The sequence below is a fragment of the Gallus gallus genome, chromosome 12 (genome assembly GCF_016699485.2).
Source record: "Gallus gallus isolate bGalGal1 chromosome 12, bGalGal1.mat.broiler.GRCg7b, whole genome shotgun sequence".
NCBI lineage: Eukaryota > Metazoa > Chordata > Aves > Galliformes > Phasianidae > Gallus > Gallus gallus.
Window position 1 is genome coordinate 8,080,923 of NC_052543.1, and position 19,369 is coordinate 8,100,291.

A 19,369-nucleotide genomic window follows, 5' to 3' on the forward strand; every position below is an offset into this window, starting at 1 on the left:
TTTTACTCTTTGTTTTTATAGTTTCCTCTACAATATAGTAAAGAAGGAAAAAAAATAAAAATTGTGGGCCCTTCCTGGGTCAGTAAAACCACCCTTTTACAGAGAACATCCCAAGGGTTTAGAAATCATTTTGCAAGAGTCTTTGCCCACAAGGAAAGCAGTCTTTCTGCCAGCTTCAGCACCAAGTTCTACAAGTTCTGTACCACCTTCGTCAGGTCATTCTATGAAATGTGTCATTAAGAAAATGAAGGCTTTCAGCTGTTTTTTTTTTTTGCAGGCAGTGCTTGATTTGAGGCTGCTGTTCATTCTTCAGGTTCGCTCCCTGTCCCTGGTACACTTCCTGCTAATACCTGTGGCTTCAGTATTTTGCAAAATTTGGGTGAGAACAGGTATTGGCAAAACCATGACTGAACAAAAAATTACTAAAAATACAAGATTTAAATCCGGGGGATAACAGTATTTTTAACAAAATTCAATAGATAAACTTTGCAGCAAATTAAAAACAATTCATTTCTATCTGAGCCCATAATGACTATTTTGAATACAGATATTTACTGCTGCCAATAAAGAAAAACTTTGGTAATTTTTCTGTTATTGGGAAGAGCTTGAATACAATCCAGTCCAAAAAAAATGCTGACTTTCCTAAATAGGGGCTGTGTTTTTGCAATAAAGAATACTGGTCAATATACTAGTGAAGGAAAACTGAACCAGATGTCAGTAATAGGACCACAGAACGTTACATTTGCCCAGAATCTCTATTTTAAACACACGATGTTGGTCTACTGGTTTGTGGTATAATACATTCTTGGCAGCCAGAAGGAGTTTTGATACGTTAGAAGGTTATCCTTGGGCAAAATAAATAAATAAATAAGAAGAGGAAAAGAAAGAAAAAGAAAGGACAAAAAAAAAAAGGGGGGGGGGGGGGGGAGGAGAAAAGCAGCAGAGGAGAGGTAGAACAGGCCATTCATTCAAGATCTCTATAAGCAGAAAAAAATGGTGACTTATTGGGGAAATCAGTTCAAAGAAAAGGCAATCCCAAAGCAGAAGGTTTTGTTTTTACATTACTTTTATTTTCTACCTTACTCCTGGTCCCTTGCTGTGTTTTGCCTTTTTTAAGGCCTCCCTGCTTTCCACGCGCACACCCGCTCGTGGCAGGAAGTCTGAGGACCAACATGCGCGTGTCACCATGCCAGCCCCGCGCCACCAGGCTGCGGCCTGCAACCTCACCCCACAAACCACACACATGGCTCAAACCGGACAGAACCCAGTCCTGAAATCTTATTCCCCTCGGAAACCACAGGATGTTCCTGCTGCCATCACTGCCATTACACGAGGAAGTTGTCTCAGCATCAGGCTGCGCTGCCCGGGACTATGGCAAGCCATGGGAGCAGCGTTCACCCTGAAGCCCTTCACCCATCTCTGAACTGTTTTCCATTTCACAGGGATGGGGACTTGGATATATCTTTTTCTTCTATTTAAGAAGTAGTTACATCTGTATGCTTTCTTAATATAGAAATAAAATTTTGAGATGTACTTTGTATGTTTGGCAAACAACTCCTTCCCTGTTTTACCACGTAGTAAATTTAAAAATCAGCTCTGTTCATTGTTTTAACAAATCCTCTTCTGAAAGATAATTAAAACCACTTCCCAATATACAACCAAAGTTTTATTTTTATAGTCTATCTTCCATTATGGTATAATCCTTTCTTTAAAAAAAAAAAAAAACCAGTGAAATATACAAATCACGCGAGACAGAAATATGTACATTAAATGTACAGAACAGAGGAAAGGACATAGAAGATTTACATATCTGAATGACAAGTAAAATATTTTACATTAAATAGTGTTTTAATAGCTAGGATCACAAGATTCAGTTCTGCTTGGACAGAAGTCAATAAAAAGGACCAAGAGGTGACTCAGCAAATGAAAAAAAAAATGATCATAGTTTTTGTATAATGAATACCAAAAGTGACATATTCAATGAATTAGTGCTTTATTTATTTATCTTACTTTAAAGATAGTCTTTGCAAACATCTGAAGATGAGGGGTAAATATGTCCTCATACAATAAATTAAGAGCAATAAAGCGCCATTTAAGAAGCTGATAAATGATCAAGATGAACTTAATGATACAGCTTATAGGCTTGTGAAAAGTTAAGGCTTTAGTACAACTAGGCTAAAGTGAAAGATTTTCCTCACTTGGTATCTGCAAAACCAATTTCTTGAACTTCTTGCATGGGACCGAGCTGGAAAGAGGCATCTGAACCAATGAAGAAACCCTGTGTAAACACACAGCACCGGGGGGAAATGCAGATCGTTCATCAAATTATTCCCATTTCAAAACTAAAATCCAAGGGCCAAATGCAGCACATTTTAGAGTTTTAAGGTGTTTCCTTTCAGTAACGATCAATATCACCCCTAAAATGTAAGTGGAACAGAAATAATCAGCAGACCGGTATCAATTCAAGTGCAGGGTGCTGCCTCTAGCAACAGCCCAGGAGCATCCCGAGGCTGGGAAGAGGCTTACTTCTTTGCATTATAAAAGCTTTTCAAAAATAATATTTTTTTAAACACCAAAAACATTAGAATCATCGACCAACCTGAAGAGATCTGAAAAAGAAGATGGGGGGGATGAACTGCCCCTGCAATCTGAAGTTTTATTATTTCTTAAATCATTAAAATATATACGTACAAAAAGCTTTGAAATATCAGACACCAGCAGACCACAGTTTTCCCATATATATGTAACTGCTCAAGTACAGTCTGAACAGTTGTAGTGTATATCTGCAATATATTATCTAAAGCATGTGTATTAAAGACATAGGATGATAAATTTGGTATCGCTGCAACATTTCCTTGAACTATAATAGCTGGTTAGTGTTATTAAAGTATGAAACTATTGTCTCCCCGAGTGAAAGCGTTCCCAAAATCTGCAACAAAATAATAAAAATCAATCATTCCAAGAGTGGATATCTAATGATTTATTTTCTCTCATAAAATTAGAGGAGTTCTTTGTCAAGCTGTGTTTCGAAAGATAGCCAGCTATTACACCATTTTTAAGGCATTTTCAAATTTGAGGAATTCTGTTTTCAAAGGGCTTTCCAGGCTGGGAGACTGCAGCTCAGCAAGCTCGGAGCTTCCCAGCCTGTGAGCACGCAGCCGCCCTCCCACCGGGCTGCCGTGCCCCACGCAGCCGGCATCACATTGGCTCTCGACACGCCGCTCTGCGAGATGAGATACTCCAACACCACAATTAGCTAATAAGGTCAATTTCTCCTTTGGGGAGTATTTTGCTATTCATCGAGGCAGATTTTTTTCTGTATGTGTGTCTTTTTTGCTTTTTTGGTCTCGTTAGGTTCTGGAACCAAATTCAGTGACTCAAGAATAGCGCAGTTGAAGCCTTTATGATTCTTTGCTCTTTACCCTCCAGTGACATCACGTAATTACGCGAACGCATTCAGATATGCAACTGACACTGCACTTTGTGTTGAATATACCACCCCTTATTTACAGAGCCCCAGTTGTACTGAACAGCTTTCTATACCCCATTCTGACAACTTCTAGCATCTGAAACCAGAAGTCATGGGCAGGTCTGTGTGTTCCTCACATCCATAGGGACGGTTCTAACATCCCATGCATGTTACATGGTTGCTCTGCCTACTGCACATGTATTATTATTATGTCCCATGGGACTTAATTAGGATATGTTGGATTTTCCTCTCGAGCTACTCTATTGTTTTCAAAAGGTTTTTTTTTTTTTTTTTTTTTAAACTTTGTAAAATAAATATTCTCAGGTTCTCCCCCATTATTGCCAAAATCTAAGACGCACACAGTTCTGGGATGGACGTAGAGAGGGTTCCAGGCACTTCTCTTTGCAATCTTTATATTTTTCTTTTCTTTTTTTTTTCCTTTTTTTCCTTTTTCCTTCCCCTGCCCTTTTTTTTTTTTTTTTTTTTTCCTTAAAAGAAGACAACAACTCATTGGACTCTATAAATAAAGCAGAAAAAGTCCTGTGGAAGGGGCGAGGGGCCCACACCTCTCGCAGGCAGGTGGCCTCAGTTCCTCCCACCTCGTCCGTCTCCTATTTGCACACAAACTGGTCCACGATCTCTGTGCACAACTTGCATTTCACGTAGCAGCACCAGTGGAACTTGCAGTGGCAGCGCTCTCGCTGCACCGTCTTGAACTGGTCGTACCCCCGGCCGCAGCACATCAGTTCACAGCCGTCCATGCCCTCTGAGGTCTTATTGCAAAGGCGGCCCTGGGTGCCCAGGGACCCGGTGCTCTCATTGCGCATGCAGTAGTCAGGGCTGGGATCGATGTAGATCAGGTCATGGATGGTGGGTGCGTTGAAGCGGCTGTTCATCTGCACCAGCTTGCCCCGGCTGTTGAGCTTCATGGCAGCAGCACTATCATATTTCTCCTTCAGGGCATCGCCTACCTTGCGGAAATCAGCAAGCTGAAGCCAACAGGTCTTCAGGCTACAGGAACCAGAGACACCGTGGCACTTACAGGCCACGTCAGCCAGGTTGTACACAGTCTGGAGAAGGCAGAGTGAAAAGCAAAAAGGAAACTGAATGATTAGTATGGCTGTAGCAGCATTCATTCCCCTCTTTTCCTGCGCTCTGTCCCCTTCCCCTTCACACCTCACAACATTCACTCTGGCATTCTCCTCCCTGCTGCAATAGGGCAGGAGGGCAAAAAGCAAGCACACACCACGCACTCCTTGCATCCTGTTAACCCAGACAAGGGGGCAGGGGAGAGGGGAGAGTTCCCTCCAGCCCCCTGCCTTCACCACACAGGCAGACATAGCAACACACACACCGAGCAGACAGCAGCATCAGTCACGCTGCATTCAAATTTTAGGAATTCTCTCTCGTGCCAGAGAAAGATTTCACTGTTTCATTGAGAAATGTAAAACATCCCTTTATTTTCTATCCGAGTTACTCTCTCTATTGATCTCGGCTTGAGGCTGCAATTACAGAAAGAGTTAAGATTCCGCTTGTTCCTGGCTGCAGCTGCAGCCAATTGTCTACTCTTGGCTCAGCATCCTCCCCCTATCCCAAATACTGCTCTGCAAGAGAGACTTCATCCAAGAAGAAACCCCCAAACACCTATGGGTGAAAGACAGAGCTACACAGCAATATCCTCTTTACAAAGCTTTGGCAAGGAAATATCAGTCATTTGCCCTGTACAAATAGAAATAAGAGTCGGTGTTGACACCAACCCAAAAATCCTGGTGTCTGACACATTAGATGACACCATAGACAACTTCCACCCAGCAGTTACAGAAAGTCTTAGTGCTGCCAAATGGCACCGCAAAGATGAGGCTGAGGAAGAAACTGCTACAGTCTCCATTAGCAACTGTGCATGTGTCATTTTTCTTCTCAGTAATGGTAAATTGGCCTGTCCACTGCTTTCAGACACCCTCCTCTCACATTTAAATACTATTAATTTTCAATTATCTTTCATCCTTCTTCACCTTAGAACACAAGTGAAAAGTCTCCAGCCAACTATGTCTGGCATGTCAAAGCTCTAGGAAAATAATGACTTTGGCTCTTCGTATTCAGACTATTAAAAAAGAAAAAGATTACACCCATTCATTTAAGGCATTTTTTGAGATTAAAGAAACCATAAAGACATGTTTAACCATAGAAGATGATGTTTTCTCATAATATGGAGAAGCTTTTCACATCTTCTCAAAGCAGGAAATAAAAAGTGGGAATAACCCTGCAGCACTGTTCCAGATGAGAAACAACCCCCTCAGCACACACAGTGCCAAGCGGAAACACAAACCAATAAAACATGCAGTGAGTTGGGCACTGCCAGTGAACCAGTGTGGAAGGAAACACAATGCACTGCAACTCCAGTGCTTCACAGGAAAGGCAATGAGGAACAACATGAATTCATACACTCTCCACCCACCTATACCTGCCTTTTCTGTTTTCTTGTCTCATGCATCAGAACAGAGACAAGCCGTGGTGCCAGGTGACCACCCAAACCTTCCCCAGAAGGAGGGACTCAAAAAGAGAGGCACTTACTCTCCTCCCAGCCTCATTGTTGTGTAGGTTCATCATGATCCGGGCGCTCTCGTAGGAGCCTCTCTGGTAAACTCTCTCCCGTTCCCGGGCGTCAACAAACTCCTTGGCAAAGCGGTATCCGTACTCGATGTTGTCCCCGCAGCCGCCCCACAGCCAGTCCCGGGGCAGGTCCTTGGGCCGCGCGGCCCGGCTGCAGCCACAAGAGGAGAGCTCACCCTCCCGGCACGCCCGGCTCATGGCGTTGACCACCCCGGCCGCGCTCACTGCGTAGGTGAACGCCGTCTCCCGGCTGCCTGTGTGGAAAGAGGAGGTGTATTACAGGAAGGCCCGGGTGCGCTGTCCCAGCCCATCGAATGGAAGGAGCCATCCAGGAGCCTCCAACATTCATTCACCTACCAGAGCATAAAGTAACCCTGAACTGTGCTCCTTCAAAACACCGAAAAACCCAAGTGAATCCCATATCCCCAAAACCATGGGAGTGCACCAGGTGCTTATGAGGAGTAGGGGCTGGTGCTCATTGGTGCCAGGAGGAGCGACATGGCGGAGCAGCCGCCATCAGGCCGCAGCAGCCCTGCCTCCAGGGACAGGAGGGCGGCAGGCTCCTGGCCCTCTGGAAAAAGAGACATGGCAAATGCAAATTTGAAAAAGTCTGCTTCCTAAATTACTGCTTCTCAAAGATGATTTATGCACTTAACCCACTAGTTCCAATTTATTTAAAGTTATAGCATTTTGCAAAGCTGCCTGCTAACAAAAGTAAATGTGTGGCAGAGCAGCAGGCTGCTCCTTGCCCTGTGCATGAGCTGTGCCCTTCTGCAGGGCACTACTGACACCCAACACCATCCTGCGTTGCTCAGAGCCCCATGCTCCAGCTCCCGCAGATGTAGGTAAGTGAGCGCAAGAACAATCACTTTTACAAATTACAGGGAAGAAAAAGCCTTGGCACAAGCTGGCTACGAAAGTTTTCTCCTGTATCTGAGACCCTCGAGTGGAAATTGAGGAAAACCTCAAGATTCAAATGTTGGGAAGAAAAACATACAATATCCACAATGCAAGGCATGGCCAAGTATCACCCTCGCAACGGTGCCTAAACCCACCTTCATTTAGAGCCTGAATTCCCCTGCCTCTTTTCCAAGGATCCAACAAGTTCTGACTACAACTAAAAGGGCTTTCAAAAACAACACACACACACACACAAATAAATGGAAGAAAAAAAAAACAACCACAAAACTTGCACCAGAAAAGCCACTTGCAGTTTGCTCTTCATCTTAGGAAACAGCATCACATTGCAACTTCCCCAAGAAGGATTCAAAGAATGACTAAGAATAGACTAAATATAATCTTTTCATTTTCTATTTTTATTAGTTCTATTCCCAATCTTTGGTCTGATCAATAGATCAAGTTTGTTTCTAATCCTGCTTTTACGAGTTTCTCAGGGAACAGCATGGGACTCTGTAAAGTTACGGCTTTAAGAGGCTGCATTTTGGATGTATTATATGTATTTAGGCAGCAACATTTTGAGGCAGAAACTGTTTGTATAAGGTCTACCATGCCAGGTCAAACCTAATAGGAGCTTTTGAACACTTCTGAAACATAAATAATTCGCAATCTTGTCCATATTTAACATCAAGATGACACCACACTCAGAGCAGCTTTGTTAATATAACAGCTGTCATCCACTGGATTAATTCTAGTAATAGATGCTGTTTTTAAATGGGAAAAAAAAATCAGAAGTCTTATGTTGGGAAAGATCAGATTTAAGGAAGATGAGAAGCACTTTGCCCCCTACTTACAATGCTGTGTTTTCCCAGACACCTGCCTGGGGAAGTACTTACATGAATTATGAGTGTAAAGGGTTACAGAAGTGGCCTTTTCAGTTAAAAAAGATTTGGCTTTATGTGCCGACTTACGCCTCGCATTTACTGCAAACTATAGCAGGGGGAACCTCATACAGATTTTAATGTTCCCGTTTGTTCTGTAACGCACATTTTTGGATTAATTCCTTAAGCAAAATTTCCACTAGATTTAGAGGAAAGAATCGTGGTCTGCTTTGGACCACAGGACTCGCCTCTTCCTTTCCATTTTATTCTTTTTCATGTTTAGTTAGCTCGTGCTTTCACATGATTAACTATGCTGTTTATTGCAGGATTTAAACCCACAAAGCTGGCTTTTTTTTTTTTTTTTTACTAATATTCCTTATTACCTTGGAGCGCATTTTAAAGAATTTGCTCTTAGTGGGACACAGAAGGAAAGGCTGAGGCACAGAAAGGAGAGTTACCCCCACCTTTCTCTCTTGAGCAAACTATAAAGCAGCATCAAATGCTGAAGCAGATATCCCCAGGCTGCAATACAGCACTGCTTAAAGTCATCGACCCCACAAACACAGGAAGGGTGATGATTCTATGTGGATGAGTTGCTCTGAATTTTTTCCTTTTATTTTTTTTCCCCTTTAAGTCTTCAGGCACAACTGTGCTTTCCTTCACTGTCAAACCTGTCTTTTCCCACAGCCCAGCATTTCTCTCTATTGTAGCCATGGCAAGGAAACACACATTCCAAACACGTCCGAGTCCCTTCTCTCCCATATATATAAAACATAGAAATGGAACTGTTCAACATACACACTCTGTAGGAAGCCACCCACAGAGCAAGGAGCTGAGCCTCGCACTTGATATGAATAAGTCTCCGAGAACAGAACAGTTGGTTTTTTTGTTGTTTTTTTTTTTTTAATACCTGACCATAAGATACAAAATGTTCTTTGTCCTGTATTTGAAAAGCATTCAGCATGAATAGCCCAGACCCCAGCACACCGAGCTGGGGGGGGGGAGGACACAGCCCTTTTCCCTCACGTTAGCACTTGGCTGCTCTGCAGCCCCAGCGCTGCCAGCCCCGGGCCCAGGAGATGGCAGCAAGGACCGCGCCTGACCTGGGGCCATCAGCCATGGAGAGCAGCGAAGAACAAAAGCCCTGAAGCTGCAGTTCAATAAGCCACAGAGTGAGTTTCCAAACCCAGCGCTGGGTTTATTTGTACAGCTTTAGCTAACTTTGCCAGATAAATCCTGGAAGAAAGACTGTCCATTTATGAGCAGTGGTAATTACCACACTGTCAGTCAGTGCTCTGCTCAGGCGTTCCGTGCACAACAGCAGCAGCCTGAGCCCCGATGACAAAACCCTCCCAGACTACGTGCACCACAACCTTCTCGCGTTGGTGAGAGCGAGGAAGGGCTGACAGCCCTCGACAAGCCAGAGTAAGGCAGGCGGAGTTAAATTGGATCAGGCTTGAAAAGTGCCCATTTTTCCTTCCACTCAGAAACCAGCAGCTGGTCATTACCGAAGGTCAGCATGAAATAATACCACTGGCACCGACAACACCTTTCTTGTTCTCCATGAATACACTCTTTAGGATCTTTAACTCTTGAATATGGCTATTAACCTCGCTTCCATCTGCAATTAGAATAAGTGGCTTAATTACATGATAAATTGCTGTGTAGACATCAGCTAATACAGTCATATCCAGGAGAAGGGTGCGGCAAAGTTATTTAACTTGAAAGAAACCACCTCTAAATAGATCCATCATACTCAGGGAGGGCAGAAACTCCTATTTTGGAGACAGACACCACAACTCTCGGGCCCAATCCCGCACATTTCTTCACACCAGCAGTCCCCTTGAGCTCATTTTCACTTGCTTGAATAATAAATAAGGGCTGAGGGGTGAAGGCCCAATTTTCAAACAGGTTATTTAACTGGCAATTGTTAGCTTATTAGAACAGAAAAAATTTCCTTTCGTGTTTCATATGCTTGTAGATCTCTGCTCAGGTTGGACCAAAAGGAAACGCACCATGGGGGGGGGGGGGTGTTAATACTGTGCTTGGAGAAAGCCTCAGGAAAGCTGCATGCCTGAAACCAGCTGCCCCAATTAGATACCTTTACATAATAGATTGCTTTTATTTAGCTGACAATCTCCAGATAAAAAACACTTCCTGCAAAAATAGAGAACAAGCGTGAATTGGTGGTATTCCTTCAGTCTTTACTGGAGTTACCCTACCACAAATGAAGCCAGCTTGGATCTGATTTCAAAGCCTCACCCAGGTAAAAGGCAACGCTGGGTTTGTCAGCACACTCATCATTACACAGAAGCTCCCATCCGTCACTCAGAAAAACTGAGCCTTCCCAGTTGCTGCACAGTATCTGACATGGGAATACCAGAGTAAGGTTCCACCATAGATCTGGTTTAGTAGCACCAGCTAAATTTTTGCCACGACTGTTAAAATATGCAGTGGTCCTTAAACAACGGGACAAGCAGGCAGCACGTGAGCACTGGAGAAGCACATTTCAAAGACAACCTCATGGGGAAAGGGTTGGGAGCCCACCAAATCATGGTAGGATTTTCACAGGAATCTGTCCCTCCTACCAGCTTCATGCTTACAGCAAACACAACCTGCACGGACAACCACACATTCAACCCCGACAGAACTGATTTCATACAGATTACCCCACTGCATTAACACAAGTTTAACTTTCTCACAAAGAGAAAGAAGTTGCCATATCTGGGAATAAGCGAGAAAGAAACTGCCTATAAACACTAATAGACAGAGCAGCAATTTCCAGTTAACCTCCAGACCAAGAGCAATTTAGTATGCAGCCACTAACTCTGTAGCTAAGCATGGACATCTCTCATTTTACAAGACGCTGCTGGTTTTAATTCTCTTCGTTTGCCCTTTTTTTTTTTCTTTTCTTTTTTTCTTTTGTCTCAGGTTTTCTAAAAAGAGATTTCAGGGCTCCATTTTCCTTTCTAATGTATTCCCATACGCAGATGTGTATTCCTACTTTGCTTTCCAAAAGACATGGCTGGACAGTGGTGGGAAATCACCTCCGGCTAAAAATAATTCACCTCCTTTGCCAACTTTAAAAAAACACTTGGTTGTATACAGTATGCAGTAAGAACCTGGCAAGAGCTTCAAATGCAGAACATTATGTGCCATACATATCCTTAGACAAGAGTTTAATCATAAAGATGTTGCTTCCTACCTATCTGCATGACTCTGCCAAAAACAGAGTTGTTGTCCACAGTGCTGCAATTCCATCTTCTATGTCTGAACTGATACTGGCATTCCTTAATGCCGGTCTTTGCACCCTCTCCAATGAACTGCATATGGTCCTGATACAACTGGCAGAGTTTCTTCTGTCCTTGGGAAAGCCCTGCTAGCTGGCTACATAGTGGCTGGGCTCCTATTATATATACCTCTGACATCTGCACAGGGTTCATGGGGTTCATAGGGTTCATCCCTAGAGACCTGTGTAAAGAAAGATTTGGGTTAATAAAGAGAAAACAAAACGAAACAAAAATAAAAGTCAATAAATCCCAAACCAAACTCTATCTTATATATAAACACTGAGCCTGTGACTCCCCGTTCTTGCTAGCAGGTGAGGGAAAAAAAATGGCATAAATATGAAACTTTTATTTTAGAGACAGTATAAAACAGAGCTTATGAGCTCCCACCCATGTGGCTCTCACCACAGATTATGGACTGAAATAAGACTCGTATCCAGGCAATCTTTCTCTAACTTAAATGGATGCAGGGAAAATAGCAGAATACCCAAACAACGGCAAGGCAGAAAAATGAATAAAGCAAAAAAAAAAAAAAAAAAAGAAAGAAAAAAGAAAAAGAAAAAAAAACCCAGACCTCATTTCATATGAACACACATTTTAGATGTAAGTCTGGATTTCTGTCTGCTCTACCAAAAGCAGGGAAACCTTTCAGAAGGCAGAAGTTCGGAACTTGTTGAATACTGCTTCCAGCTCCTTCCCAACGCACACGTGAGCATAGAGGGAAGAATCAGCATTGTAAACAAAATCAACTTTGTCCTCTAAATTCTTTAAGTGCTCTTCAGGAGCACTTACACAATACGTTTTAGTTAGAAAGTGTCCATTCATCCCAAAAGGATCGACCGAAGGAGCAGAGAATGCCTATTCCAAGGACTCCCCACACCGTATGTGGTCGAGAAATAGTTAAGTTGCCAAAGCAGAAACATAAAATGTTCTTCTTCGTAACAAAATATACGTATAAACATTTAAGCTGCAGAAAAATTCAAACCTCAATTTTAATTTCATAGAAGTTCTTGTGGGTAATTCCGTACTTTCTCTCACATATACAGAATGTCTCGTCTGAGGGAGCTGAAGCAACTCTTGTAGAAGAGATGCAGTTCTACACATGTAGAAATGATGAAATCCATAGAGAATCTACAGCATTCTAAAAACTGAATTTTGCAGCGCAGGCTGCTACACGATAGCCCTTGCTTCAGAAACACATCCATTTTCCAGCACAGCACATCCCAACGCGGCTCCCGGCAGTCCCCCCATGCGGTACTCCCCCAGAAACAAAGTACACACGAAGCACACAGACGTTCCATCGAGCAAAACTTCGCTCCCCTTTTATAAGCACGCCGACACGAGATGCTTACCACCAAGAGCTGGCTTCTATTACAACCTGGGTACAAGAGGAGAAGATGGCCAGAGCCACTACGAGGTACTGAGAAGCCATTGTGCTGCCAAGTGTCCCCAGAGCACCTCCTTGGATTAATACTGCAGTGGATTTCTAGAGGGGGGAGAAAAAGGATCAGATTGTTTATTGCTTCTCAGACCATTTTCGAGCATTCAAGTTTAAACAACGGAAGTACCCGGGCCCCTTTTAACTCGGCTCTGCCTCCGCTGCCCTTCTCCCCGCCGCGGCGCTGCTGCCGGACGGGGCCACCCCGCGCCCCCACCCCCGGACACCGCCTTCCCGGGGCGGCCGCACCGCTCCGCACCCCGCCGGGGCGGGACGGGACGGGCACGGCGGACCCCAGCCCAGCCCTCCCCGCCACCCCGAGGCTATCAGCACCCCACGGGCCGCGCTTTACCCCATTGCTCCTCGCTCCTGAGCCAGCGCCGCGGACACGGAGCGCTCCCGGCCGGCGAAAAGCAGCTTCAGGTTTGCAAAGTGAGCCCGGGGGTGCCGGACCCGGCCCTCCCCCACCGGCCGGGGAAGGCGCTGCCCGCACCCCTAAGCCATCCCGCCGCAGCGTCCGCTCGCCGAGCTCGGCGCTGGCAGCGCGGTGACAGCCCCGACGGCAGCGTCGGGTCCGGTCGGTGCCCGCAGCCCCGAGCAGCGAGCAGGCTGCTGGCCCGAGAAACCGACGCTCCCCCCGACAGGTCCCGCGGATCCGTCTGCGTCCTCACGCGGGACTCTTTAACTCGCTAACCAGGGCCATTCACGGTTCTGTTCTGGCTTTTTTTTTTTTTTTTTTTTAATTTCCCCTCCCCTTGGAAGGAGGGAAAAAAAAAAAAAAAAAAGACATTTCGACACTTGGGGGCTCCCTATTCATTCTTAAAAAGCCCTCAATGCCGAAACCGAGGTGCTCTTAACCCTAATTTATTTCTGTTTGCAAAGGGTCGGGAGAAGAGGATCGATCGCTGCCACGAGAGCGCCGGAACGCGGCGGGGCCGTTCCCATCACCCTGGAGCCCTTCGCCGGGCGAACCGGGCCCGGCCGCGTCAATCCTGCGGGGCTCAGCCCCGACAGAGCGGCCCGCTCCTCTCTGCGTTCCGGACCGGACGAGGCCCGGGAGAGGTGCGAAAGCCACATAACGACCAAGGGACGGGGCTGAGCACTCTGTGCTGGGAGCTCTCTACAGCCCGCGAATACCGAGGGGTGGGTTTGGGGTTTATTTCTTTGCATCCACGAGTTCTTCAGATAACAACGGTAAAGAAACGCCGCAGAGCTGCCCGAGCCTGAGAACTTCGGAGACGCCGGACCGCAGCGGGACCGCAGCGGGACCCCAGCTCAGTGCTGCCGGGCTGCGAGCCTAAAGTCTCGTACCTCCCTACCCCGTTCCGGAGGTCCGGTGCCCCCCGCAGCTCCCGGCCCACAGCGCTGGTGCTCCGCTCCCGACAGGGGGCGGCCTCGGCCGCTGCAGCCCCCGGGGGGCGCCGGGCGGCCGCTGCCCTCCGACGGCACCTCCCGCTGCCCCCAGCGCTCTTCTCGCCCTCCCGGAGCGGGAGGAGGCACCTGCGCCCGGGGGTTCGGCCCCGCCGCACGCAGCAGCTGACGGGCTGCCATCAACAACAAAAATGGGAAAAGAGGAAAAAAAAAAAAAAAAAGTGGGAAAGAAAAAAAAAGGCTCGCCGGCAGCACGGCGGGATTGGATTGGCCATCGGGAGCGCGAGGCACCGTTTTCAACTTTGTAGGGCCGCAGAGATCGGGTTGTGGTATTTAATGCACCCCATGCGGAGCCCGCGCTCGTTGCCGAGATGAAGGGGGCGGCTTTACGCCTGTGATCGTGTTTTACACGGGGCGTCTGGAGAGCCGCGAGGGCATCTGGAGCGCCGGCAGCGCTGCTACCTGCGGGCGGGCGGCACCGCGACCGCGGCTCCGGGCAGAGGGGGCGGCCGGGGGCTGTCCGCGGGGGGCGGCCGCCTCGGAGCGCCGTGCGCGGGGCCGGGGAGCCCCCGGGGAGGACGCGCACCTCCGGCCCCCGCGGCCCGGGGGAGCGTCGGGGCTCGGTCCTCCTGAACTCTGGGTGACCCACCGAGTTAGCATACAATTGCCAACGACAAACAAACAAACAAGGAAAAGGCTCGCCAACATGGAGTCCTCGCAGCGCCGAGGGGACCCCGAGGAGCCGCGATCCTCCGCTCTGCCCCAGGAGGGACCCTCTGCAGATGCAGAGTGATAATCTCCAGAAACTTAGAATAAAGTTAAAGGGGGGCGGGAGGGGGGGGGGGGGGGGCTGACTCCGGGTCCTCGGCTGGCCCCCAGCCAGCGTTCCTTAAAGGCACAGGCACCGGAGCGCCGGCGCCGGGCTCCTCCACAGCGATCCTCCGCGGGGAAGTTGGGGAAGTTCGGGGCGATGTCTTTAACACCGCCGGGATGGGGCACCGGGTGCGCAGCCACCGGCGGCACCGCGTGGAAAAAAAAAAAAAAGAAAAAAAGAAAAAAAGAAAAAAAAAATAAGAAAAAGAAAGAAAGAAAAGAAAGGAGCTTCTTCCAGGCGGGGGGGCGCGGGGGGGGGGGCGGGGGTGCGCCCCGCACAGGGAACCCGCGGAGCCGCTTCGCAACGCGCCCGACTCACCTCCATGGCGCGGGATCAGCGAGCGGCGGCAGTGCTGTAATCCAAGCGGAGCTGAGGGGGAAAGGGCGAGGCGAGATCCGATCCTGGCGGGCGGGAGCCGGGCGCTCTCCTCCGGCTGCCGGGGGAGCGCGGGGGCCCGCGGGGCTGACGGGGGGCGGCGGGCGACGAGCGGGTCCGACTGCGGAGCGGGGCACCGGCGCAGCCTTCTTTCCAAGGTCCATCAGCAATCGCAGTAATTAGGGCTTTCCACCACCAGAAGAAGAAAGAGGCAAAAAGGAAAAAAAAAAAAAAAAAAAAAAAGAGAGAAGAAAAAAAAGAAAAAAAAGCCCCCCCCTCCTAAAAAAAAAAAAAAAAAAAGCCAACCCAACACACACACACAGCGCCCGTGGGCGTGATTGTGCGGAAGCAAATAAAAATCTTCACAAGCGGCAGCGAAAGCGCCGCGGGCGACGATCCGTGCCGGCAGCCCGAGCCCAGGTGGGGCCGCCGCGGGGTCCCCGCGCTCCCGGCCCCGGCGGCTCCGCGCCCACCGGGCGGGGGGGGCCGAGAGGAGCCGAGTTGCGCTCCCCGCCCGCCCCTCCGCTCTGCACCGCTCCGCACCGCTCGTTCAGAGGCCGGGCGGCGCGGCGCGGGGCGTCCGCGGCTGCAGAGCGTTCCTCGGGCTGCCTCCCTCCATTTTACACAGAGAAGAAAAAAAGCCAGAAAAAAAAATGATAAAAAATCCCAACAACAACAACAACAGCCGAAAGTTTCTGCAGAACCGGGGGAGGGGGCCCTTGTGCACGCGTGTGTCTGTCTTAGGGGCGACTGCTCCTGCACGGCGAGTAGGGGCAGGGGGAGGGGAGAAGTCCGGGGCTTCAGGAGCGGCGGCGGCGGTTCCCCCAATCCATCGCGGCTCCGGGCAGCGAGGGACGCGCGGAGCGAGTGGGGCTGCAGGCGGCCCCGCGCTGCGCTGCGCTACGCTGCGCTGCGCTGCCCAGCTCCCCCCGGCTCTCTCCTTCGCTGCTCTTCGCCCCGCTGCTTAAAACTGTTTAAAAAAAAAAAAAAAAGGGAAAAAAAAAAGTTGGAAAGCCAACGGCAGCTGAAAAACTTTGTGCGGAGCGCATGCGCTCGGAGCCGACCTATTACAGACTGGGCTGCATTTTAAAGCTGTACGGCAGCGAGCGGGACCCTGCTGCAGCCCCGGGGCGGGTTGTGGAGTAAGCGCGCTGCGCTGCCCTTCGGGCCCCGGGGAGCGGACACCGCGGGGCAGCGCTGAGCCCCGTCCGTGGGATTCCCCCCCCCTTTCCCCCGGGCCGGGTGGGCGCTGCGTGCCCCGTGCTGAGGTCCCTTCGTCGGTACCCGCGGGGCTTCCCACGTGCGGGCGGTGCGCGGAGCACATGGCCGGGCCGGGGGGGCTGCGGCGGCGGTGCAGTGCGTGATGCAGCATCGTGTACCGCGAGTGCCGTTCGCCAAACGCTGGGGGACGGAACGGGCTCGACGTTTCGGGTTCCTCCTTCTCCAGCGTCTTTTTCCGCTGTAAATTTGGCAGGTTGTTGACAAAGCTGTTCGGGTTCAATCACGCACGGCCCAATGAGAGGTGAAGGCGACGAGGGCTCCGCGGCCCCTTTGTAATTCAGAGCGCTTTCACCGCTCCGCAGCCCTCGGCCAAAACTTTTGCCTTGCGCCCGAGCCCGACCGGGGGGGGGGGGGAGGGGGACATTATCAGAGCAGCGCTGGGAAACCCCAACAGGCAGCGAGAGCGGCCCCGCTATCAGTAAATGCGTTCACTCCTTCAAATCCATTGTAGTGCAAAATCCCTTCTGCAGTCCGACAGGGAGGGGGGGGGGGGACGGCGCAGCCTCGCAGCACACGCACCGGCGCCGCAGCTGTCCCCCCGCCGCAGTGCAGCCTTCCAGGTAGGCACTGTCCCCAGGCAAAGCCCTTTCCACCCACCGCCCCCGGCTCCTGCCCGCCCGCAGTCCCGTGCTGCGGCTCCGTTCGGTGCCCGGCGCGGGGAGCCGTCCCATGGGGCATCCCGGGTTCGCTCCTCGGGTAAATTGAGGTGCGGCACCGGGCACCCGGAGTGGGAGGTGGGTGTATAGGGGGAGGGGGAGATAAAGGGGTTCGTTGCTGTGGGGAAGGCCAACCTTAGTTTTATGCATGGTAAATAATATTTTATTGCCTTTGGTTTACTGTGGCATTTCAATTATCCCCTTTAGGAGTCTGCAGACTGCGTGGGTTAAAGGTCATTTCTCAAATCACTAGAATTAGGAAAGAATAGCAGAAATCTGGAAAGAGGGGAGGAGTCGCGCTGTAAAACAGGAAAGATCGCCTGAAATCAGCTAATAAAGAGCCCCGAGCAGTTCACCACGTGCTTGTAGTGAGTGATGTTTGGCATCGGGTCATGGCATAATGCTGTGGGCGCTCCTGGGCGCTGCTGTACACAGCAATAGGACTGGGGAACGAATAAATCACGGGCACGTTTTCAAACCGTGGCTCACAGAAGTGGAAATAAAGGGCAGAAATCCAAACATCCTGCAAGGCTTGAAGAATTTTAATTTCTCCTCGCTATTTAAACCAGCTGGGTGAAGCTAGAGGGGGCCGGAGGGAGGAGCGCTGACGTTACAGGCATTGGTGCTGCCTGAGCTGTGTGTCTGTGGGGCTGCTGGTCGTGGAGCTCCATGGTTAATGGGACAGTTGTGCCATGTGTCTACTACCAATGTCTGAGCATTTTCATGAGGAAAAAATAAAATGAAATAATAATAATAATACTCCAAAACCCCAGGCTGCTCAGTAATATAATAGGAAATGCAAAGGTGTTGGTGAATATCCAAACAGCAGAACCCCAGAAGAGCAGTGCACCTGGTTGGATCGATGGTCTGCCATAGATCTGGTGGCTCAACAGTTCTCTGTAAGACAGAAATGAGTCATTTCCAGTATCTCAGATGGGTTTCTGTCCTTTTATTATTCTGCAGAATAATGCACTTTAACTGAGGGCTGTCACACCAGGACGCTACGTGCACGTGTTCATCGCAGTGCTGCTGTGTGATCTCTGTCTTTTCACATTGACTGATGGCAAACAGGCAGTCAGGCTGATGGCACACTGCTCCATCACGAAGAACCTGGAGGGAAGCAGAGCCCTCTAGGAAAGAAGGTCATTTTCTGCATGTCTCTTTAGGTTTTCATAGCGTTCGTATAAATGATATAGGAAGTATCACACATTACACTGAAACCTTGTGAAGGCAGAACCCCCCCCTGCAGCTGCTTTGGGGTTGTTGTGCATGTGTATGGTTTTGGGGTGAGGGCCATGCACAACACCAGAGACCATTTGACAAAAGCAAACACGCTCTGCTGCTCTGAGCACCTAACGTGCTCTCTGCCCAGCACCTGGGAACACCTGCCCAGGGCATCACTTTTAAGCTTCAAGGGACAGAGATGTAACTGCCTTGAAGTAGTATGTGTGTTTTCCTAAGGCTATTTGCTTTCCTAAAACATGCAATTGCACGTGGAAAGGAATATACCACTTCATTTGTGAATTGATGATGGCTATTGAGATTTATTATTATCATTAGCTGCCTAACAGGTAGCCCCCTCAGAACACTCCACATTTCTTTGTGTTATCATCTGGAGAAGGAAAATTGTGGACTCGATTTTGGTTTTTAATGTGCAAAATGGGTGAGTTTTTCTCACTCCATCCTCCCCTGCAGTCCCTGAACCTTGCTGCCACTGCTGAGATCACAGGCTGGGTTCAGTGCATAGGTGTGTTTAGTCAGAGGGGAAAACAGATCTGAGGGCGTTCATTATGAAGATGGGAACTAACCAAAGGCTCTGGAAGCAGGATGACCACAGATGTCACCATTAGTGAGCACAGGGACCGACAGTGGTCAGCTCAGATCATGAGCTGCCTTCTGCTGCACATTGGTGCCTCGCAGCAACATTAGCTGCTGTTTATTGGCCAATTTCTGTATTGATACAGACCCAGAAATGGGAGATTCTGGCAATCTGCTCTGAAATAACAGGGCTGCAGAAGCTAGTGGTAGGATCATGGAATCACAGAATCATTTGAGTTAGAAAGAAACTTTGAAGACAGACACCGAAGGGCTCACTCACGCCCCAGCAGCATTTGCTGCTCTCTTGTCCACCCCGCCCCATCCCCTCATGCTGTGCCATACGAGCTTCGGGTCTTTATCTCAGGATACCTCTCCCATCCACATCGCAGCCATCCCCCTCCTGCCACCATGT

General features: G+C 48.9%; 1 protein-coding gene and 1 long non-coding RNA gene across 6 annotated transcripts; one reads left to right on the top strand and one right to left on the bottom strand.

Moving 5' to 3' along the window:
• Window positions 1-1,644: 1,644 nt before the first annotated feature.
• Window positions 1,645-15,379, bottom strand: WNT5A (Wnt family member 5A). Of its 5 annotated transcripts, none has more exons than NM_204887.2 (5): window positions 15,146-15,379; window positions 12,497-12,630; window positions 11,063-11,328; window positions 6,041-6,333; window positions 1,645-4,539 (listed from the first exon to the last, which is right to left on the bottom strand). In NM_204887.2, the coding sequence occupies exons 1-5, from the start codon at window positions 15,149-15,151 to the stop codon at window positions 4,081-4,083; spliced, it is 1,158 nt and encodes a 385-aa protein (NP_990218.1). In that variant the 5' UTR covers window positions 15,152-15,379; the 3' UTR covers window positions 1,645-4,080. The 5 variants fall into 5 exon arrangements, with proteins under 5 accessions (NP_990218.1, NP_001383431.1, NP_001383434.1 ...); NM_001396502.1 differs by having other exon boundaries at window positions 1,645-4,572; NM_001396505.1 differs by lacking the exon at window positions 15,146-15,379 and adding an exon at window positions 12,935-13,270.
• LOC121106677 lies at window positions 12,897-14,658 on the top strand. The gene is made up of 2 exons (XR_005839458.2): window positions 12,897-13,005; window positions 13,465-14,658. It is a non-coding gene; the product is annotated as an uncharacterized LOC121106677 (long non-coding RNA).
• Window positions 15,380-19,369: the final 3,990 nt, after the last annotated feature.